Source organism: Gymnoscopelus braueri (assembly GCF_963280865.1).
Source record: "Gymnoscopelus braueri genome assembly, chromosome: 5".
Lineage (NCBI taxonomy): Eukaryota > Metazoa > Chordata > Actinopteri > Myctophiformes > Myctophidae > Gymnoscopelus > Gymnoscopelus braueri.
The window spans coordinates 49,745,910-49,769,914 of NC_137606.1; the positions used below are offsets into that span (position 1 = coordinate 49,745,910).

At 42.5% G+C, this 24,005-nt stretch overlaps 1 protein-coding gene across 1 annotated transcript in view; it reads right to left on the reverse strand.

The window, feature by feature from the left end:
- abcc5 (ATP-binding cassette, sub-family C (CFTR/MRP), member 5) overlaps positions 1–23,660 on the reverse strand; it is a 36,478-nt gene extending 12,818 nt beyond the window's left edge. The window contains exons 1-21 of the mRNA XM_080429274.1: positions 23,535–23,660; positions 21,987–22,045; positions 21,204–21,359; positions 20,557–20,701; positions 18,458–18,691; positions 15,228–15,401; positions 14,802–14,949; positions 13,292–13,440; positions 12,650–12,757; positions 10,984–11,156; positions 10,694–10,838; positions 10,274–10,345; positions 10,011–10,135; positions 9,015–9,087; positions 8,639–8,842; positions 7,312–7,458; positions 7,049–7,142; positions 5,373–5,557; positions 3,887–4,163; positions 1,827–2,109; positions 761–947 (exon numbers count right to left, since the gene is read on the reverse strand). Coding sequence (XP_080285400.1) covers positions 761–947; positions 1,827–2,109; positions 3,887–4,163; positions 5,373–5,557; positions 7,049–7,142; positions 7,312–7,458; positions 8,639–8,842; positions 9,015–9,087; positions 10,011–10,135; positions 10,274–10,345; positions 10,694–10,838; positions 10,984–11,156; positions 12,650–12,757; positions 13,292–13,440; positions 14,802–14,949; positions 15,228–15,401; positions 18,458–18,691; positions 20,557–20,701; positions 21,204–21,359; positions 21,987–22,045; positions 23,535–23,633 — 3,237 coding nt within the window. The 5' untranslated portion in view covers positions 23,634–23,660. The remainder of the gene's footprint in view (positions 1–760; positions 948–1,826; positions 2,110–3,886; positions 4,164–5,372; positions 5,558–7,048; positions 7,143–7,311; positions 7,459–8,638; positions 8,843–9,014; positions 9,088–10,010; positions 10,136–10,273; positions 10,346–10,693; positions 10,839–10,983; positions 11,157–12,649; positions 12,758–13,291; positions 13,441–14,801; positions 14,950–15,227; positions 15,402–18,457; positions 18,692–20,556; positions 20,702–21,203; positions 21,360–21,986; positions 22,046–23,534) is intronic.
- Between the last annotated feature and the right edge of the window lie 345 nt (positions 23,661–24,005).

Sequence of the window (24,005 nt, forward strand, 5' to 3'; positions counted from 1 at the left end):
ACCCTCCTGATCTGTAACAAAACAAAAAAACAGCAGAACTGTAATTAAATAGAAAGCAATAGTACTTGCACATTATTTGAACACAACAAAACTATAAATAAAATACATCTGCTCAGGAGGCTCTAATTGCAACCTTTTCACTCCATTTCTTATGTATAATGTTATTCTTCAAAAGGTGGGTTTCTGGTGCAGTTTCTTTTAAAAGAAAATATGAGTGTATTGTACAGTATTATAACGTAGGATATTGATTGAAGTGAATGATAGTGACCTGTACAGCGTAGGATATTGATTGAAGTGAATGTTAGTGACCTGTACAGCGTAGTATATTGATTGAAGTGTATGTTAGTGACCTGTACAGCGTAGGATATTGATTGAAGTGAATGATAGTGACCTGTACAGCGTAGGATATTGATTGAAGTGAATGATAGTGACCTGTACAGCGTAGGATATTGATTGAAGTGTATGTTAGTGACCTGTACAGCGTAGGATATTGATTGAAGTGAATGATAGTGACCTGTACAGCGTAGGATATTGATTGAAGTGAATGTTAGTGACCTGTACAGCGTAGGATATTGATTGAAGTGAATGTTAGTGACCTGTACAGCGTAGGATATTGATTGAAGTGTATGTTAGTGACCTGTACAGCGTAGGATATTGATTGAAGTGAATGATAGTGACCTGTACAGTGTAGGATATTGATTGAAGTGAATGATAGTGACCTGTACAGCGTAGGATATTGATTGAAATGAATGATAGTGACCTGTACAGCGTAGGATATGGCCAGACCGGCGTAGGGCGGGGCCACTTGTCCGTGCATCAGCAACACAAGAACAGCTGTAATACAGATGAGAAACACGCTGATCACATCCAGTCTGACGGCCAGCCAACGCACCCCACAACTCCACACGTACAACACCGACTGATTCACATCCAGCAGCTCCTGGTACCTGAGATACACGCACACAAAGACGCACACACGCACACACACACACACACACACACACACACACACACACACACACACACAGAGAGACCAAACCATCAGGTAACAATATTGTTAGCAAATTGCAAATTGTAAACAGTGGGAGCTTGTACGACTTTCACCCAATTCATATTTTTACATTTTGGAACCAACGTAGAGAAACGATCGGAACTGGGATCGATAAGAAGAATCCGAATCTTAACGATACCCATCCCTAGCTCGTGTTTTTTGTTTTTCTTGACCACAAGGCTAATTTAGATTTAGACAGATGCTGGGTTCTTGGTTTACCTGTGATCCTAGTTTACTGAGGCACTACACCAGTGGTGGAAAAAGTACTCAAATGTGTTACTTAAGTAAAAGTACCAATACTGCAATATAAAAATACTCTGTTACAAGTAAAAGTCAAAAATAAAAAATGTACTTGAGTAAAAGTACAAAAGTATTGGCATCAAAATGTACTTAAAGTATCAAAAGTAAAAGTACTAAATATTTGAAAATAGCCGATCTACAAGCTCACAACGCGTCGCGCTGCGACGCGTTGTGAGCTTGTAGATCTGCTATTTTCAAATAGCCTAGGTATAAAATAGGGCTAAAGTGGTTAATGTATGTTTCATTATATCATAATTTACATCTGAAAAGTAACTAGTAACTAAAGTTTTCAAGTAAATGTAGTGGAGTAAAAGTACAATATTTGCCTCTGAGATGTAGTGGAGTAGAAGTAAAAGTAATGGAAATTGGAAATACTCAAGTAAAGTACAAATACCTCAAAATTGTACTTAAGTACAGTACTTAAGTAAATGTACTTAGTTACTTTCCACCACTGGTCCGTAGGCCTGCAGTGTACCTGTCCATGTAGAGTTGTGTGCGTCCGTAGGCCTGCAGCGTGCTCAGGCCCTGCACGCTGGAGGAGATGTGAGACAGGAAGGGAGACAGCGTCAGGTTGTCCAGGCGCTTTAGCTCGCGCAGGAAAACCCGCGAGACCACGTGAAGCAGCGAGAACAGCACGACCAGGGGCACCGCCGCCGCTAGGAACCATGGGAAAACCCAGCCCACCATGGCCAGGCAGAAGAACACAAGGAGGACGTTCTGGATGAACATCTCTGCCTGGAACGGCAAACGGGTGTCAACTACGGACAGACAGACAGACAGACAGACAGACAGACAGACAGACAGACAGACAGACAGACAGACAGACAGACAGACAAGACAGAATCAAAATACATTTTATTGTTACTTCCAGTGGTGGAAAGTAACTAAGTACATTTACTTAAGTACTGTACTTAAGTACATTTTTGAGGTATTTGTACTTTACTTGAGTATTTCCAATTTCCAGTACTTTTACTTCTACTCCACTACATCTCAGAGGAAAATATTGTACTTTTACTCCACTACAATTATTTGAAAACTTTAGTTACTAGTTACTTTTCAGATATAAATTATTACATTATAAAACATACATTAACCACTTTAGCCCTATTTTATACCTAGGCTATTTGAAAATAGCCGATCTACAAGCTCACAACGCGTCGCGAAGCGACGAGTTGTGAGCTTGTAGATCTGCTGTTTTCAAATATTTAGTACTTTTACTTTTGATACTTTAAGTACATTTTTATGCCAATACTTTTGTACTTTTACTCAAGTAAATTTTGAATTCTGGACTTTTACTTGTAACAGAGTATTTTTATATTGCAGTATTGGTACTTTTACTTAAGTAAAGAATTTGAGTACTTTTTCCACCACTGGTTACTTCCATAATACACACTCATACATGGGAGCAAAATACGGTTCTCCGTAACTCATGGTGCTTGTCACATTCAAAACAACAACAGACACATTTAAAATGAGGCAAAGGCATTAGAACATAAAAGGAGAGAGAGTGCAGCATTAAAATAAGAGAAAAACAACATCGGTATAAAATAAGTGCTAATCTGTGTGCTAGACAGACAGAGAGAGGGAGAGACACAGAGAGAGGGGAGAGAAAGAGAGACAGAGAGCGAGCGAAAGATAAAGGCAGAGAGTGACAGACAGACAGAGAGAGACAGACATCAACACATCAATTATTCTATTAACCGAAAAAGTAATCGATAGAATGATAGCTAAGAAAACTAGAAAAAGTGCTCCTCGGAGCACAGGTCTCCACCAGGTCAGGTACGTTATTCTGGCCTCCTGGTGGCGCTATAATAGGCCAATGTGAAAAGAGTGCCAACCGTGCCATTTATTCTTGCATTGACACTGCATTGATGATTTGAGGCATTTTGTTCCAAAAATATGTTTTGCTAAATTAGACCTGCTGGTGGCGCTATAACAGGCCAATGTGAGAAGGGTGGCATTTCTTCCTCGGCCTAGTGGGAATGTGCGTGTGAAATTTCACGGAAATCCCAAGCTGTGTGTATACTTTGAGGCTTTTTGTTCAAAACGGACCAATCCTGCAAACTTTGGAAGCCAACCTTAGGCAATGAGGATGCAATATGGGAAATCGGACAGATCCGTGTTGATCACATGACTATAGTAATACTGTGTACCGATTTGCATGACGTTTGGATAAAATTTGTAGGAGTAATATAAAAGAATGGGTTTTGCACAAATCGGCCTCCTGGTGGCGCTATAACAGGCCCATGTGAAAGATTTGGGGCAGAGGTTCTGAATTGGCATCCAGGGAGTGTGTGTGCACAGTTTCGGAGCGACCGGGCCAACGGTGCCGGAGATTAGCTGGTGACAGACGGACACACGGACACACGGACACACGGACACACGGACACACGGACACACGGACACACGGACGGACGGACAAGGGGTAAAACATACTCTCTCGCCATGCCTTCGGCCTGGCGGAGACAATAATCGATACTGTAGTTGCAGGCCTAGTCGTGTCGCGACGTGACATGTCGTGACGTGTGGTGGTACCTTCATCCATGTCCTTAGAGAAGCGGGTGAGTATTCGACCGCTCGGCGTCGTATCAAAGAACTTCATGGGGCTCCGAAGAATCTTCCTGAACAACTCCTCATGCAGAACAGAGGACGCTCTCAACGTCCCCTTGACAAACACCACTCCTCTCAGCAGTTTGAGCAGCAACATGACCCCCATGGAGGAGGCGTAGACCACCACGTACTGACGCATCATGGGATTGTCCTTCATGCTGTCACTGACCACCGAACTGTTACCTAGCAACACTGTTGTGTTCTGAACACACACACACACACACCACACGCACGCACGCACAAACACACACACACACACAGTGGCTCAGAAGGTAGAGCGGACATTTGGGAAACAGAAGGTTCCCGGTTCAATCCCAAGCTCCCCCTCAGCTAGTGATGAAGTGTCCTTGAGCCAGGCACTTAAACCGTAACTGCCTAGGATGAGCAAGTTCGTGCCTTGCATAGTTTCCTCCTAAATTGGTGTGTGAATGTGTGTGTAAATGAGTTAATGTAATGCACATTGTAAAGTGCTTTGGATAAAGGCGCTATTAATGCACAATTTACCATTTAGTGGGTAGCAATAAAATGGTGTTTGAGCAGAGCTGAAAGAGCAAACACCACCCCAGCAATGGCCTGTTTGGGCCGCTGAGGTCGGGCAAGCATCTGCATTGTCACAGCAGAGATTGTGGAGCACATGTATTAAACTTCTACAACACTTAGCGTCTCCGACTCCATTTGCCTAAATAATTATTGATTGATACAGACTTCCTTGACAAGATGCACAGGAAGAGTTTTAATAGTAGTACAAGTACAAGTAGTAGTAGTAAAACCAAAAATAAACGTGGGGAAGCAGCATTTTGTTTTTATGCACCACATATCTGGAGCAAACTCCCAGAAAACTGCAGGTCTGCTGCCACTCTTATTTCTTTTAAAACACAACTAGAAAGACCTTTCTGTTTGCCGTTGCCTTTGATTGAGTTACCTTTCTTGTTTTCTTTTTTTCTTTCTCTTCTGCACTGTAACTGTATGTTGTTTTTTTGTCTTCTTTTGTTTTATTTGTCCCGGCTAATGTCATTGCATAATTGTGTTTCCTTTGCTTGATGTTCTGTATAAAGCACATTGAATTGCCTTGTTGTTGAAATGTGCTATACAAATATAACTGCCTTTTCTTGCCTAGTACTATTAGTAGCAGTGGTGGTGGTGGTAGTAGTAATAGTAGGCTCGATCTCCAGGCCTGGCCCAGCGCGTCGGTGTACTCGGTATGAGGAAGTGTTTCATTTCCCAACCAACCAGAGTGCAGTGGGCGTCGCTCGTAATGTTGTGTTAACGGGGCGGGGACAGATCGGTGAACCAATGGGATCAGGCGCAATCTCTCGCCGGCTCTATACACCCGCCCCTCTATACACGAAATCAGGAGCGTTGGGGCAGCCTATAGTAATAGTAACAGTAGTTGTTGTAGAGTAGTACTCACTCCACTCCCTTGTTTAATCCAGTAGCTGAGCCACCAGGTGCAGAAGGCTGAACTTCCAACGTTGAGAACAAACAGCAGCAGAATGGATGAACACACCAGAACTCCTCCTGATGCACGCATGTACTCCTTATACACCCTCCATGACACCCCGCCGTGTGCACACTCCTCTGGTAACACACACTGACCTAGACAGACACACACACACACACACGCACACGCACGCACACACACACACACACACACACACACACACACCACGTAAAGGAGAGCATACAAGGACACAAATATTAAAGGTACAGTTAAGGTTACATTCACAAAATCATGGCATATGTCTTCATGATACAATAAGCATGTCACTCAGTACTCTATGGGTAGAAGTAACATATGTGGCGGCTACTAATTATGGCAGAGACAGCACAGTACTTGGCCAGCCTTTTGCCTCCTTTTTGGGCATCCCCAGTTGTTGAAACCCTCTAAAAACCAGTCCTTTATGTCCTAGCCTAGCTAGGACATATATTTGGTTCATTTTTTTTTTAAACACGGGTAAAGGAAACAACGCCTCCTCCAAATTGAGCGGCTTCCTATAATAGCTGATATTGAGCAGTACCTTGCTAATTGTTTAGCCCTCCTTTTGGAGAGGCCGGCCATCTGTAGCCTAGCCTCTTACATCTGTAGCCTAGCCTCTTACATCTGTAGCCTAGCTGAGATGGTCTGCTCTAGCTGATGCTATTTTAGCACTTTGGTTAGGAAGACTTCCTCTAAGCTGTAATCAAAAGTACAGCCGACCTCGAGAATGAACACCTCCCTATAGTTTCCATTAACAACAATGACATCAGGGGTGTTAGCTGAAATGTTAGAGAACACAGAATCATCGTTACACAGGTTAAACATGCTCGGCTTCACAGTAGAATGCTTATACAGCATGATGGAGGACCTGAAAATAGAAGTGATATCCTTTGATATCAAATCCACTATTCTGTCATGCCTACTTATGTAGAGTCCCCTGTATACATGGCACCCATTTAAGACGTGGGACATGGTTTCAGCTATTTGTTCATGACCATGATGTATACAGTGAGGAGCATGGTTGCCTGGAAACCAGATGGAGAGGTTAAGTTTAGATGTAACCTCGCTTTCAGAGTAAAGACAACAATGCATTCGTCAAAAGCAACATTTTTGAACACAGAGTGAGAGACAGAATGGTCTGCAGCAGGGAGACATGCAGGCTTCCATTGCAACCTCAGCTCAGTCCAATGCTGCCGCTGCCTTTGCTGTTGTGCCCATAAGAGGCGGCCTCGGGCATTAGTCAGTGGGAGTTGGTGTTCTGTTCCACACACAGTCATAGATGCTCTGACAGAGATACTGGGGTCAGATATAAAGTCCTCCGAGACAGCCATCGCCTCAGAGTTAGACCCTACCCACTTCAAGGTAACATTTCGTTTTAACATTTTCGTTTAAGTCCGGCCAGTCTGACCACACACACACTCACACACACTCACACTCACACTCACACACACACACACACACACACACACACACACACACACACACACACACACAGAGAGAGAGAGATGTTAAAGACGCCGGTGGCATCCTTTAAGTTCATGGTTAGACAGATATCTGATTACTGATAACTGACTTGTTGCTTATTGATTAGTGATCAACAGCCTCAGTACCGTTGTCCTGGCTGGCAGGCTGATCTTTCTTCACAGATCCTGCTTTCTTCTCCGTTGTTTTCTTCAGTGAACTGCCTGGTTTCAGACCTGGAGCCTGGAATTACAAACCTCTACTCAGAACATGTCTAATCAGAAGAGAAGCGGAGCTTCAGGTTTCAGGCCCAAGTACTTTGGGCCTGAAACCTGAACAAGCTGATGGATGTCAGGCGTCAATCAGCTTGTGACTGAATAACGCTGGTTGTATTTGTGGATACCATGGTTACCTCAACGTGCGGTGTGTCTCCTCCTAGCTGCAGGTTGTTGAACATGGACGCGTAATCTCCATTCAGCTTCATCAGGTCGTCATGGTTACCATGCTCCACTATACTCCCCTCTCTCATTAGGATGACGTCGTCACAGTCTACCAGGTACTGTACACACACGCACACACACACAAACGCACACACACGTGCACACGCGCACACACACACACACACACACAGTTTCTAAACTTTGGGCTCAAAGTCAACCAGTTTATCTGCGGCCTACAGTTAACCCATTAATACCTGGAACGCATCTGTGTCACTTTAGATTTCTTTGGCTATTCAAAAATAGCAGATATACAAGCTCATAGCGCGGCACCGAGTGCCGCGCTATGAGCTTGTAGATCTGCTATTTTTGAAAAATCGTGAAAATGTTGTTTTTTGATTTTTTTCCAAAAACTGTTAGGATTTTGATTTTTTTTAAAGAATCGCCTCAGGTCTTAAAGGGTCTGTTAGTGCTACTGCTATAACACCGATTCATTCAATCATAGGTTCTAGTCTTTGTCATGTCAGCATGTTGAACCTTGCCCCTGACTACCCCATATTAACTACTACTAAATGAAATTGAGAGCAAAACCAAGAAGCGCAGGCAAAGTCAAACTGAAATACAGTTAAACAACAATTAAAGAATTGGCAAACACTAGCATTGTATGATCCTATGCAAGAACAGAGCTGAGACCAATGTTGAGCATGAAGAGTGAACAGTTCTGCTTAACCCATTGAGACCTGAAGCCGATTCTACATGTCTCCTAAATCTCAACAGTTTTCTGAAAAACGTATGTTTCTATATCAGTGGTGCTCAATCTTTTTCATGTCAAGGACCCCCAAAATTATATGTATTTGGCCGCAGACCCCCATCAAAATATGTTGTTCCAGGGACCCCCAGAAGCAAAGATTTGAGTTAAAAATGTTCGCTTTAGAAATATATATATTCAAAGATTTGCACACATTTTCACGATTTTTCAAAAATAGCAGATCTACAAGCTCGTAGCGCGGCACTCGGTGCCGCGCTATGAGCTTGTATATCTGCTATTTTTGAATAGCCCAAAGTGTAAAATAATGCTTTTTAGCTCAAATCTAAAAATGACACAGTTCCAGGTCTTAATGGGTTAAAAAGACTAAACCATAAAGATTGAGGGCGTATGTGCTAGCTTGTGAGGTTGAACGTGGAGAGACCGTCTGACTGATGTGGGTGTACACCTCCTGCCTGCCATGCCTACCTAAACTATCGCTGCGCTCGATTTAACTAGCTGGCAGAATGGACCAGCAGCACCAGGTGAGTAATTACCTGGAGTTGGTGAGTGATGAAGATGACGGTCTTGTGACAAAGGTGTTTCTTGATGCCGTTGTTGAAGACGTGGTTCGCCACGTGCGTGTCGAGAGCGCTCAGAGGGTCGTCCAGTAGGTAGATGTCCCGGTCGCTGTACAGCGCACGGGCCAAGCTGATTCGCTGTCGCTGACCGCCACTCAAAGTAGCACCGCGCTCCCCGATCTGAGAAGAGAGAAAAATATGATTAGTTACTAATATTAACCACATAGCCCTAAATACTTCGACAAAAAGCGTAAATATCTGATCAACAAGCGCGTTGTGAACTTGCTGATGGGATATTTTCACTATTGTTATTATTGTCATTCTACGTTGCAGGAAGAGGAAATGATGTCACCTCAGTGAGGTCAGAGTTGGGCATCAGAGCCAGGTCTGGTCTCAGACTGCATGTACTCAGAACACACTGATACCTGGACAGAGAGAGAGAGACAAAGGGACAAACAATGATTGGACCTGCTAGTATTTCACTTCCTGACGCTACAACCAAACAGGCTGGGCTTGATTCATCATATAAGCTACAGTTATAGAGGCTCCAACCTAGGGCTTCGCAAAACAACTATCGCAAGGTTTGTTTTCCGACATGCGGTGTAGGGATGGGAATTCCAAGAACCGGAATCAGTAAGTAATCCCACCTTTCTTCTTGGCACTCTGTCCCAAAGAGTCTCCCTTCCTCATTTCTGAGGGTTTTCGCCTCGGGTGGGCGTGGTTTTGATGTTAGGTTTAGGTATACGTTTCTGTGAGGTTGTGGTTAGGCTTAGGCATAGTTTTTTGTGAGGTTAAGGTTAGGGTTAAGATTAGGGATACAAATATTAAGGGTGAAACCCTCTGGAAAAAAAGGGAGTAGCCCTTCCCAAACAGGAACTAATCTCACCTGTCTTCCTGGTAAGAAAAAAGAAAAGAAAGATATGCCATCTCCGGTTTATCTCCTTAAATCGTATCTGCGTTAAGTAGGTGGCCGACCATTTTAGGAGACCAGAAGAAGGTTGGAGTCTATTATTTCCATTGTAAGAGTGAACATGAACACAGCTTCTGAACCATTCTTTAGCCCCATGGTCACTGAACTAAATATTGGACCGGATCGTCACAAGCCACACAATTTCCCCAAGTTTTTCATACTAAAATGGCTTTTCAAAGAGACAAATCAGGAGAAGATCGCTTTTTTTTCGACCTTTCTCTATCCAAGCAACACACTCCCGCGGGATCTAGCACCAGTAAACATTGGTCGTTTGCGAGATCTGCCGTCAGCACTAGGAGACCATTGGTACGATTTGCTCTAGTGGCTCCAATTGGAATGGTCTATCTTTTTAAATTAACCATCTTTGACTAGTCTCACCTGTCTTCCTGGTACTCCTTCCCAAACAGGATGTTGTCTCGTAACGTAGCGTTAAAGATCCAGGCCTGCTGGGCAACGTACGCAAAGTCTCCTCTGACACAGACACTGCCCTCCAACAGAGACATCTGTCAACAATTCATAAAGCATGATTAACTACAGCTCATCAATCATCTTTGTTTTTTTATAATTGTGCCAATTTAGAAATGCTTGTCTCTCATGGATATTTTACATAGATAGATTAATTAAGTTAAACATGGTGGTACCTGTCCCAGGATGGAAGACAGCAGAGAACTTTTCCCACTGCCGACACTTCCACATACTCCAACCAACGTCCCCTGAACCACACAGAAAGACAGACGGACAGACAGACAGACAAACTCGTTGTCAGTGTAAGTTTATGTCAATCAATCAATCAATCAATCAATCAACTTTATCAACAGAGTTACAGGTAAAAGTAAGATGAAACTCTTGTTTATGCAGGCTTTCACGTTTGCAGTTCAAGATGTAAAAAGAGAATTAGTAGTAAAGAATGGGGGGAAAAGAGCACAAAAGCCTGAAAATAGCACCTGATCTAGTCTGTTTTGAATTCTACCAGTGAAGACAGAGGCAGTGTCAATGTGTAGAAGACAATGGTGTCAATTCAGTCAGTGGTAGGTGAGTGGGTCAGTGGCAGGTCTACCTGCTTGATGCTGAGGTCGATACAGTGCAGTGTGCTCTGGAGGCGGGGGGGGTGCGAGGGGAGCCGCCTCCTCCTCCTCTGGGCTAGATGCTCCTTCTCTCAGCAGGGAGCCTGTGGACTCCTCCCGTGACCTCCTCCTGTCTGGAGACCTGGAGGAGAGGAGAGGAGAGGAGAGGAGAGGAGAGGAGAGGAGAGGAGAGGAGAGGAGAGGAGAGGAGAGGGCTATTGAGCAAGGGAGTGAACCCCCACCTAGATAGATAGATACGTAGATAGATAGATAGATAGATGGATTACTTTCTCCTCCAGCCGCATCGGGTTGCCTTGCGAACAGCGGGGGTGCCACGGGGGGAGGGGTGGGAGCTGTGCCCCCCGTCCCACGCCAGCCTGGCACCCCTCATCTCTACGGCAATCTGGGGGTCACTGGGGGTCTCACGGATGCTCTGTACCTCTGACTGCAAGAACAGACTCTGACAGAGAGAGAGAGAGAGAGAGAGAGAGAGAGAGAGAGAGAGAGAGAGAGAGAGAGAGAGAGAGAGAGAGAGAGAGAGAGAGAGAGAGAGAGGGAGGGAGGGAGGGAGAGAGATAAGGAGAGAGGGAGAGAGAGAGATGTTATTATTTGGAGTTAAACTTTTCCTTTTTTTATAGTAGCAAGTAGTAATTATTTTCTGCTCCTTTTTTCTACCAATTTACCATTATGTCTATTAACCCATTGATACCTGGAACGCATCTGTGTCACTTTAGATGTCTTTGGCTATTCAAAAATAGCAGATATACAAGCTCATAGCGCGGCACCGAGTGCCGCGCTACGAGCTTGTATATCTGCTATTTTTGAAAAATCTCGAAAATATTTCTTTTTGATTTTTTTCAAAAAGCTGTTAGGATTTAGAAGACATTTCTAGAATCTTCTCAGGTCTTAATGGGTTAATACCTCCCCTCACATTTCTGTGTGTTGCCACTGCTGCTGTACCCTACTGGCTCACCTGCCAGTGAGGAGCCCCCACCGGGAGGACGTAGCACCTCCGTCTTACACCCCCCCGTTGACAGGCTCCCTGGCACCCTCCCTGCCGGCTTCCCAGACGCCCAAGCCAGACGGCGGTGAATTGGAACCCCTAGACTCCGCTGTGGTGGAACGGGAACTTTACCATTGGGTGGTGCACTGGGAGCAATCGGGGGGGTTCAGTGTCTTGCTCAGGGACACCTCAACACAAAGCCTGGAGGAGCCAGGGATCGAACCGGGAACCGTCTGATAGCCCGGACGGCCTCTCTACCTCCTGAGCCACTGCCAACCCACAGCCATGCAAACACATGTACAGCTATGCAGTGGTGGAAAGTAACTAAGTACATTTACTCAAGTACTGTACTTAAGTACAATTTTGAGGTATTTGTACTTTACTTGAGTATTTCCAATTTCCAATACTTTTACTTCTACTCCACTACATCTCAGAGGCAAATATTGTACTTTTACTCCACTACATTTATTTGAAAACTTTAGTTACTAGTTACTTTTCAGATATAAACTATGATATAATGAAACATACATTAACCACTTTAGCCCTATTTTATACATAGGCTATTTGAAAATAGCCGATCTACAAGCTCACAACGCGTCGCATCGCGACGCGTTGTGGGCTTGTAGATCGGCTATTTTCAAATATTTAGTACTTTTACTTTTGGTACTTTAAGTACATTTTGATGCCAATACTTTTGTACTTTTACTCAAGTAAATTTTGAATTTTGGATTTTTACTTGTAACAGAGTATTTTTATATTGCAGTATTGGTACTTTTACTTAAGTACAGAATTTGAGTACTTTTTCCACCACTGCAGCTATAGCTATGTACACAAACACAAACAGCACAAATACACACAGTGGACATACTCAGACAGACTCAGACAGACAGACAGACAGACAGACAGACAGACAGACAGACAGACAGACAGACAGACAGACAGACAGATACCTTAAATCTCTCCATGGCGACGGAGGCTTCAGACAGGGACTTGACAGAGAAGGGCGTGACCTTCAACGCAAAGGTCATGGCATTGAACACTGTTACTACTGTGAACGCCTGGAGGACGAGAGACACAGACAGAGAGAGAGAGAGAGAGAGAGAGAGAGAGAGAGAGAGATCAAAAACCTTCGTTTGTTCCAGATATGTGGAGCATAAAAACGGAACACTGCTTCTCCACGTTTATTTCTGATTCTAGGGACATAATGCAGACCTGTCCCAGTTGACCTGAGAGCTCTGGACGGTTCATGTTGTAGCACAAGATCAGGAATATATTTGGGCCCTAAATCATTCAATGCTTTGTAAACCAACAGTAGTATTTGGAAATCAATACAAGATGAATGCATGGATATGTTTTTCCAAATCCTTTTTGCAGTCCTTTAATCTTTGAGCGCCGCTTCGCAAAGTGTACAATGACTACACTTTGTCCATTTCATTTTCTTTCACTCTCACTTTCTCTCTCTCTCTCTCTCTCTCTCTCTCTCTCTCTCTCTCTCTACTAGTAAACCTCCCGGTGGGGTAATACGTATTTATAATTGACTGAACTTGGATTGATTATAATTAAAGAACAGCTGTTCTGGTTTTCTTGTTTACCTGGGCCGCTGTCAGGTCGTATCCTAGCAACATGTGGGTGGAGAATGTTGCCACGCTGGCGATCACCACGACGACGGGAGCCACGCCCACGGTGATGCTCTGGAAATATCCTGTTCTCTCCAGAATCCTCCTCTCCTCCGCTCTGATCCCTGGAGAGAGAGACACCTTGAATAAACCTGTCTGTCTGTCTGTCTGTCTGTCTGTCTGTCTGTCAGGTGTACTGCACATTTTAAAGGTATACTATGTAAGCGAGGGGGGAGGGGCTCACTTGCATTTCCATTAAAGGTTTCATGACGTTCAGTTTTACCACACATTAAAAGTCTTTGTCATGGTCTTTCAAACGTGTATAGAAAGTTTTAACAAAAAAATTCCACTCTATTGATCCATGGCAGGTGTTTTTCTCTCACATTTCTAAAGCCTTTTCAACTGCAATGAAAAAAGAAATCTTTGCCTGCGGGTGTCGCTGGTGAGGGATTTTGCCTGTCAATCATCGCCTCTGCTCCGCCCCCCCCAAAGGAAAGGATAGGGGAGGGGAGGGGCGAGGAGGAGAGTGGGCGGGATTAATCGACTGTGACCTCACTGTCGAAGGGCCAAGCTCAGATTACTTTTCAGCCTAATTATTCAGAAAACCCCAGACCACAGAAAATCCACTGAATGTTCAAAGTTCAGAATTTTTAGGTGTATTTGAGGTCATAAAACCCCCAAAAAAACATTAAAAATAAAAAAAGTGAAAATGAATGTCATAGAACCTTTAACAAACATTCACACGGGAGTTTGAAATAGCATCCCTTTGGACACACCCTCCCACTGCTATTGGCTGGAAAAGCTCTCAAAAGGTAACGCCCCAAATAGGTCCCCATCTACCAAAACAACAGTGAAAACACCAATATACACAACAGCGAGAGGGCAGTGTGTTTCTGCAGGTAAACACCACCACACTACTCCAGTGGCTGATAACTGCTGATAGAGAGGGAAATGATGGTTAAAGGAGCTACACCATGAATTTTCACTTTTCCTTCTTTTTTGTGTGTTTTTGGTCTCCCCTACCTCTCTTCTATCCCCAAAAATACTGAAGTTTGAGCACTCAGGCTTTTACAGCATATCTGGGGTCTCAAAACAGGCCAACTGATTTGCCCCCACCTGTGACGTCACATGCGATACCTACAAAGCACCTACAATTTTTTTTCCCTTTTTCCACACAGAACCAGGAGATAACATGCATACAAACTGGCTCAATAGCGCCACATGCCAAATAAGGACAATGTGGTATTGCAGGTGAAAGTGCTTTATAAGCCAGAGAGAAGTTAGTTGGAATGAGAATATCTGAGGCTTGATTTAGGCTCAAACCTTTTGAAAAACGTTTGAGGGACATAAACAATATAATATTAAATATTTGTTTAAATGCATGGTGTAGGCCCTTTAAAAAATGCATATATCCTTTTGTTATGTAAACATAGGGCAAAGTGCCACAGTATGCACTTTGCCTTTAACTGAACGTCACTGAACGTACGGTGGATGTCTTGAGAGAAGGCTTTGAGCCAGGCAAACATCTTGATGAACTTGATGTTGTTGAGGATCTCACTCATCTTCTGAACGCGCCTGTCCGTCACCGACACCGCCTGCCTCCTGAAGTACGCTGTCAGTCTGGAGCTGAACATCTACACACACACACACACACACACACACACACACACACACACACACACACACACACACACACACACACACACACACACACACACACACACACACACACACACACACACACACACACATTTATGAGTTACAATAACAGCTGGCTTAATTAAACACTTGAACCCCTGGGGGGAACATTAGTGTTGTAGAAGGAAACAACAGCAGACTAAGTACAGGACAGACAGACAGACAGACAGACAGACAGACAGACAGGTCTGTAGGTAGGTAGGTAGGTACGTACCATTGTGGGGTAGAACAGTATGAAGACAGCGGATCCCATCAGAGATGTTGGTCCCAGTATAAACAGGTTGTACGCTACTCCCAGTATGGCAACCAGGGGGCCTCCAGCTAACAGACTGCCAACGGATGCTGCTTCAAACATCCTCTGACCATCATTGCAGCACATGTTGATCAGCTGCACACACATACGCGCGCACACACACACACACACACACGAAAGCGCACACACACGTACGCACACACACACACAAGGTCAGACAATTTACAATTTAGGCGTTTAGCAGATGCAACAGATGTATCCAGAGCAACAGAGAGACAGTGTAGTGCCTCAGTAAACTAGGATCACAGGTAAACCAAGAACCAGTCTAAACAATATACTATCAAAAAATAGTCTGTACATTGAAACTACTGCATACCTGGCAGGTATGCTGTAGTTTCAATCTGTTTTTGATAGTATATTATTACCTAGTAAATAATGAACCTAGCGTCTGTTTAAATAACATGCTATCTAAACTATGTTTTTAACATTGCGGTCAAGAAAACAAGCCTAAATAATAAAAATGCGTGGTCGTCCTATCTACGTCTATGGAAGTCCATAGACTTTTAATAATAAATACAAAATTATTAAGAGAGAGAGAGAGAGAGAGAAGGAAGTTTACAAAATTGTGGAGGGGGTCCTTTGGTCCTATAAGGATGGGGACCCTTGAGATAGAGAATGCCAGTGTTAAACATTACTTACAGCACCCCTGAAGGTTAAATCTGTACTCCAGGTTGAACACCTGTATATCGGTATCAGAGAATGAACATTTTAAATTGAATGTTCAATAAGGAGGTTCAAGCATGTTTGTTTTTACTTTATTTTCTTTTTTCCCCAGTTTTTTTTTCCATAAGCAGAATTAGAGGGTATCCAACAACATAATTATGATTTGTTTTGGTTTTCATTTCATTTAATTGTATTATTTAAAAAATATTGTTTTATATATACATCGTGGGTGTTCCTTTCCTTTAATGCCTATGCGAACCCGGGGGTCTGGTGAAGGGGTTAAGAAGCGGCCTGGGTTGTTTTACAATCACATGACCACCAGATCAGAGGAAGAGAATGTCCCTATTTCTAGCAGGCAAACTATAGAGTACATGAATACATTAATGATCACTGACTGATCTATGTACAATGTACTGAAAAAATATGCTTTTTTACGATAGTGTGTGATGTTGTGTGAACTGTTTGCCCATACATAGTGATGTGATGTAATGTCTCTCCCCTCTGAAAAGCTTTTAAAAAAATAAAATGAAAAGTTGGTAACCAAGAAAATAAGCAGGTTCAGAGCCCCATCAAATATTCATTTGTATTATTCCTTATTAACCACCCCCAATGTATATATAGTTTTACGGTCTTTATACTTGCATATAATCAAGTTGAAGTAACTGATTACATATTTTTTCATTATTAACCCACATTGAATGCTATTTGAGTTTACTGTCTTTATTCTTGCATGATGGGGATATCTGATATTGTTGTCCTGTAATCTGTTTTTTTCTTTCTTTTTTCAATTTAGCTTATTAATCAAGCCGAGCATATAATTTGTCTGTAAGCACTGTCACGTTTTTAAACCTGAGCATACTGATACTGTAATTTTTTTGGTCATTTTTATTGCTGAACATCCCTCCCAAAAAGTATAGTAGCCTAGCAACTATTCGCACCTTTCAGGTGGATGAAGTGTATCTGTAACTGGTCATTGTAGCCTTATTTAAATTGTAAGAGCCATTTACACTGCTGACCACCTCGTTGACACCTTATTGTGGCAACTTCTCTCTCTCTCTCTCTCTCTCTCTCTCTCTCTCTCTCTCTCTCTCTCTCTCTCTCTCTCTCTCTCTCTCTCTCTCTCTCTCTCTCTCTCTCTACCAAATGTGTGAAGAAAAAAAAACATTAACAAGTAAGTAGGCTATCATTTTAGTGAGGGAGGAAATCGCGGGGGGGTCCTCGGGGGGTCCGCGAAAAAAACAACAACTATCTAATCTAAAGTAAACATCACATCCCTCAAGTCATTCTCATTCACATATGCCATAACTTTTACTACAAATCGATTATAATAGGCCTACTTTATCTACAGATAAAAACACTAGTGATATTCAGTGGGATTTAAAAATGGCGGAGCTGGCTTCAGTTTTACAGACAGACCAAAGTAATCCAGAGCCAGGGATTACCCAATCAGCAAATAGGTCCCGCCCTATGGTCCCGCCCCGTTCCTGTTGATTGACAGACGGCGATGTCAAACCATGATTGGGTAAATGGAAGCCATTCTTTTGAAAAGACAGCATGAAATCCATGATTGGGTAAATGGAAGCCATTCTTTTGAAAAGACAGCATGAAATAAAAAACCCATTTAATAAATACCAAAATAAATAAATAAAAAGCACAATTAAATGAAAAACACTAAAAAATAAATAATTTTTTTTTTATTTATATCATGATGTTTTTTATATATTTCATTGTGGTATTTGTTATAACATTTTTGGACCAATGTACCTTATGAAATAGCTAAAAGTGGCAACATGTAATATATATAGGTTGACATTAAAAGTCACAATGAAATAAATATAAAACGCAATAAAATAAAAAACATTACAGAATAAATAAATACATTTATTTATTTAATTGTATTTTTTATTTATTTGTATTTTTATTTATATCATTGTGGATTTGATTAATTTCATTGCGATGTTTATTTTTTAATTTTTGGACCTATGGACTTGATTAAATAGCTAAAAGTGGCATCATGTAATATATATAGGTTGACATTAAAAGTTACAATGAAATAAATAAGAACCACAAAGAAATAAATAGAAAACCCAATGATATATAAAAAAATACACAATAAATAAATACATTTATTTATTTAATTGTATTTTGTATTTATTTAATTGTATTTTGTATTTATATCATTGTGTTTATTATTTATTTCATTGTGGTATTTATTATTTAATTTTTGGACCTATGGACTTCCATATACGTCAGTCGCTAGCATAGACACTGATGCATTTTATGAGCCAACGTTTCGATCCAGAGATCTTCATGCTACAGCATGTTGTGTGTTAATAAATTGCTCTCAAAATACAACAGAGACTGACTGACTGACAGACAGACAGACAGACAGACACACAGACAGTCAGGCAAGCAGACAGCAGACAGAATAGATAGATTGATCAATGAATTGATCAATCAGTCAGTACCTGTCCCAGACTCTTGTCTCTGATGCTGCGCAGACGCAGTGTCTTCTTGAAGGCCATGCAGAGGACGGCTGCCCTCAGGCGGGCTCCTGTCCTGTAGTTCAGACCCCAGGTCAGCGCTAGAGACCAGGAGCGCACCAGCTCTGTTACCAGCAGACCCAGGACGAGCAGGAGGCCATAGGGGAAGTCAGGCTCCTCCTGCTGTGTGTACTCCAACAGACGCTTCACTACAAAGGCCTGGAGGAGAGGAGAGGAGAGGAGAGGAGAGGAGAGGAGAGGAGAGGAGAGGAGAGGTAAAGAATGGAGAAATAGCATTTATTACAGGGACATTAATTAACAATTAACATAGCCCCAGTGGCCCTAGAACTGATGGTTCTATATCCTACCAGGACCTGTAGTACAGCTTTTTTCTATCCTACCAGGACCTCTAGTGCTGCTGGTTTTCTATCCTACCAGGACCTCTAGTGCTGCTGGTTTTCTATCCTACCAGGACCTCTAGTGCTGCTGGTTTTCTATCCTACCAGGACCCCTAGTACTGCTGGTTTTATATCCTACCAGGACCTCTAGTACTGCTGGTTTTATATCCTACCAGGACCTCAAGTACTGCTGGTTTTATATCCTACCAGGACCTCAAGTACTGCTGGTTTTATATCCTACCAGGACCTCTAGTACTGCTGGTTTTATATCCTACCAGGACCTCTAGTACTGCTGGTTTTATATCCTACCAGGACCTCTAGTACTGCTGGTTTTATATCCTACCAGGACCTCTAGTACTGCTGGTTTTATATCCTACCAGGACCTCTAGTACTGCTAATTCTATATCTTACCAGGTCCTTTAGTACTGGTTTTATATCCTACCAGGACCTCTAGTACAGCTGCTTTTATATGCCATCAATGCACTACAGACTGATGCATTCAGGCTGCAAGGGAATATAAATCAAGCAGACACATCATAACAATGTTTACGTTACAGATATCGTTTACATCTTTACTGTTTTACTGATTGAAGTCAAGTTCTCACCATTTGACCTCTGGGTGACTTTTCTGTATATTTAGAGCCTTTAAAAAGAACAAAAGAAAACACACACATATCGTTCATACTGCAAGGTGCCTTTTCAATGTAGTTGAGCCAGACTGTTGTCTCCCACAATCTTTAAATGCTTCCGTCATACAGTCTGGAGCACGGAAGCTCTGAAAACGATCAAGCGATTAAGCGGATGTGACACCTCCTCCCCGCTTCCGTTTCGTCTTTACAGTTTCGCAAATTCGTCCTAATTTAAATCAAAATCATCAAAGCATATAGCTTGCCGCTTAGCAGAAATGGAAATGTAAAAATAAAATGTAAAGATATTTTAAAATATATTTTCGTGAACGGAAATGACGAACGGAGACGGACAACTTCCTGTCTCTGCTTTCGGGAGGTGTAGTTCCAGACTCTATATACTGTAGCATTCAGAGATTGTGGAATAGTTGTCTGGCTACGCGAGACTAATGTACAGAGGGCTATCATAGTTCATAATGCTGTAGTTACCCTTGTCTTTTCAATTTGCATAGTATGTCTGTCAACAGTTATACGTCGAAGTGAAATGCCTGTTTGGATGTTGTGAGATGGAGGATGTCTGAACAGTCACACCTGGCCTGAGTCAAACTATAATCGCACTCAGAGTTAGGTGTGGCTGCGCACCTGTTGTGCATCGGGTAAATCGGTCATCTCTACAAACATCCAGGGAGAGCCATTGTAGATTTGTTTATAGCTACATATCTTTCCATGTAGTACCACAGCATGGCAAGCAGCATATGATTCTGTATGGCTACTTGGAAAATAAAGAGAACTTTGTGATCTCGAAGCCTTGGTTGTCATCTGTCCTTCAACTGAGCCTGTCACTGATGTACAGTATAATTGGATATAATGTTCCTATGTAATGTAATGTCCAGGCACTTGCTGCGTGGACATGTTACACAAGCAGGCACACACGTGCCTGTGTGTGTGTGTGTGTGTGTGTGTGTGTGTGTGTGTGTGTGTGTGTGTGTGTGTGTGTGTGTGTGTGTGTGTGTGTGCGTGCGTGCGTGCGTGCGTGTGTGTGTGTATTTGTGTTACTGACCGGTCCACTGAAGCCAGCCAGCTGTGTGACGGTCAGACAGAGGATGGACAGGAGAAGACGTCTCCTGCAGAACCTCCACACAACAGAATGAAGAGATGCTTCTGAACCACGAAGCAAAAACTCCTCCTCCCAGAGAGAACACAACCTGCACGCATACACATACACGCACGCACGCACGCACGCACAAATAAACACATTAAAAGGGACAGACAGACAGATGGTTTGCAGTGGGATTAGAATTGACCCATCGTCAGCCTTCTGATTGGTTCCTGTAACTCCCTGACCGACCAACCAGCAAGCTCTTTCTGTAAAAGCAGCGGTTGTTTATGCTGAGTTTACTAAACATAAGAAAAATATCCAGTTTTTGGAAGAAGACAAAAAGATGTTCCCCTTTACTAGAGACCACGTTTAAAATAAGAATTAAATACCAATACAAGGCAACTGAAATACACCTTTTTTTCAATGCTAGTGGAAGAAGAGAGAGGATTTTTGCTCAACCATGCAACAGCAACTAATGAGCATGAAATAGGGGTGGGATCTTGACAAAGGTTCAAATAAACAGTGAATAACAAGTTATGAGGTTGAGGGTTCAGTTTCTTGCTCATTGAAACTCCAGGTTTGTTCCTGTTGTCTCTTTGTCCACTGACCTGTCCTGGTTGGCACGGCAACTCTCCAACGGTGACACAGGCCACACATTGTCCAATAGGAGCTGTCCTTTGCGGTAGGAATGCATGGCCAACGGTGTCAGCCAATTAAATGTCATGAAGGATAACAGACCTGCACTGTCAACAGGATGGACATGTCTGAGAGGAGAGGAGAGGAGAGGAGAGGAGAGGAGAGGAGAGGAGAGGAGAGGAGAGGAGAGGAGAGGATTATTATTGAGTATTCTATTAAACAATTTACAATTACAAATTTACAATTTAGGCATTTAGCTCTTAAACAAAGCGACTTACAATAAGCAAGGTAAATACACAACAAATTCAGAGAGACAGTATAGTGCCTCAGTAAACTAGGATCACGAATAAACCGAGTAAACAATTACTATCAAAATAATAATCTGTACATTGAAACTATAGGATACCAGGTAAACAATGAACATAGCACCTGTCTAAATAGATACGAGAACAAATGGCCAAGGTAAGTCTGCATGGTCTTCATAACTAAGTCAAGTGCTACGGGCTACAGTACAGTCAGTGGAGTCTGAAGAGATGAGTTTTCAAGATTATGGCAGAAAATTGGCAGTGAGTCTGCAGTTATATCTGCAATGTGGAGTTTATTCCACAGTATGTGAGCCAGAAGGTGTGTTGTCCCTGGTGTTTTAGGGAAGGTTCAGAAAGCTTCCCTGTGTTAGATGATCTGAGTGAGCGGGAGGGGTTGTATGGTTAAAGTTCAGATCACATGTGGCTATTTTGTCTGTCTGTCTGTCTTACTTGTTGTCAGTAGTTGTGTTTGTCTCCTTGTCAACAGAGCCCTCCTCTGATGGTGCATCCTGAAACGCGCATACACACACGCACGCACGCACGCACGCACACACACACACACACACACACACACACACACACACACACACACACACACACACAAACACACACACAAACACACAAACACATCCCCACACCCACCCACACACACACACACACACACACACACACACACACACACACACACACACATACATGGCGTTAGTAGTGCATAGTGAATAAACAGTTCTATTGTCCAACACACAACACCACCCGATACATACAACTGACCAGTACAACTACAGTCTTCTACTGTTAGTCACTGGGAGCTGACCAGTACAACCACAGTCATTATCTACAAGCTCAAAACGCAACATGTGGCGTTGAGAGCTTGAAGATCAGAAATGTTTGCAGAATGTTCGCCCAAGAATAGGGATGCTACATTTTATCTGGTTACAAATGTTTAGTTTTAGCATCCTTTTTAAATTACTTTCAGTACCTCGGGAGGAGTATTTTAAGGCCACGCCACAGGACCAGGAGTTAGTGAGACTTACGGGCCGGACCAGAAGGAGCAATAATACCTTAGCATCCATCAGCAAAGATCTTCTATAGTAGCTCATTGCTGGATTGTATAGGTTCATTGCCCCTTACCATAACCAACGACTTGTGTTCTTAGGCAAAGGCGAGAGAGCATCTTACGCTTTATTTCAGGTATAACAATTCAAACCAAGGGATGGCAACTGCCCCCCTAGTTTTCGCATTTAACCTAAAGATTTCCTCCACCTTTTTGCAGATTAATCTGCTTTTAGACACTGTCAGCACCAACACATTCATTGATCACGTATGATGCATCGGGAGCTTGTAGATCGCCTATTTTGGAATTTTGCTTTAAATCTGGCTTAATTGTTCACTTTTTTTTGGCCACACTCTAGTTTTTAACGAAACGACGCCTCTGATTCAAACACATCACCATGCTGTGATTCTGTTAAATAACCTCTGAAGTGCACACATGAAAAAACTGTTCTATTTATAAATGTACAACCATAATAAAACAGACAGCGGGAAGCTTTATGAGTGGCTGCTGAGCACGTGCAGAACAACCCCCCTCTCACTCACGTTTTCCCTCTCACGTTGCACACACACACACACACACACACACACACACACACACACACACACACACACACACACACACACACACACACACACACACACACACACACACACACACACACACACACACACACAAACTTCATTCACACACTGCCAGCCAATCACCCGCTGCCCCTTCTCCTACATCAATCAACGCATCCTCAATGCACGATTGGCTGCTTCAGCGAAAGGGGGAGGGGACAAGTTATGTAAACAACTGCAGCATCCAGGAACGGAGAGGAGAGGAGAGGAGAGGAGTAAGGAAGAATAGAGAAGAGAAGAGAAGAGAAGAGAAGAGAAGAGAAGAGAAGAGAAGAGAAGAGAAGAGAAGAGAAGAGAAGGGAAGAGGTGTACATTCAGACTTACTTGCAAGTTGACCTCTGCTCTCCCTGCCTGGACCCCGGTACACTGGTATGAGTTGACCTCTGACCCCAGGTAGTCCTTACATAAATCATGTTCTTTCATCTTTCAACAACATCAGGAGATGTGAGCTTTTATTCTGAAACATGGGAAACATCTTACTGTTGTTGGAATTGATAAGCATGTGTTAAATACACTCATATTTAGGAATAAAGCGTTTAAAAGTTAAGCTTGTCTCAAATCTCCCATCAAGACTTTATTTTTTCTCACCAAGACCTCTTTAGTCTTTCTCTTTTTAAAATTATGTTATTATTTTTGTTTTGTTACTATTTATATTGTTAGATAGGCACATAGAGTTAATATTATTATATTACTATAGTTATTACGTATTTATGCAGAGTATATATACAATACATATACAAATAATGACAGTTGTTCTAAAAGAGCTGCTTGTTGAATAAACTATTTTTATTCACA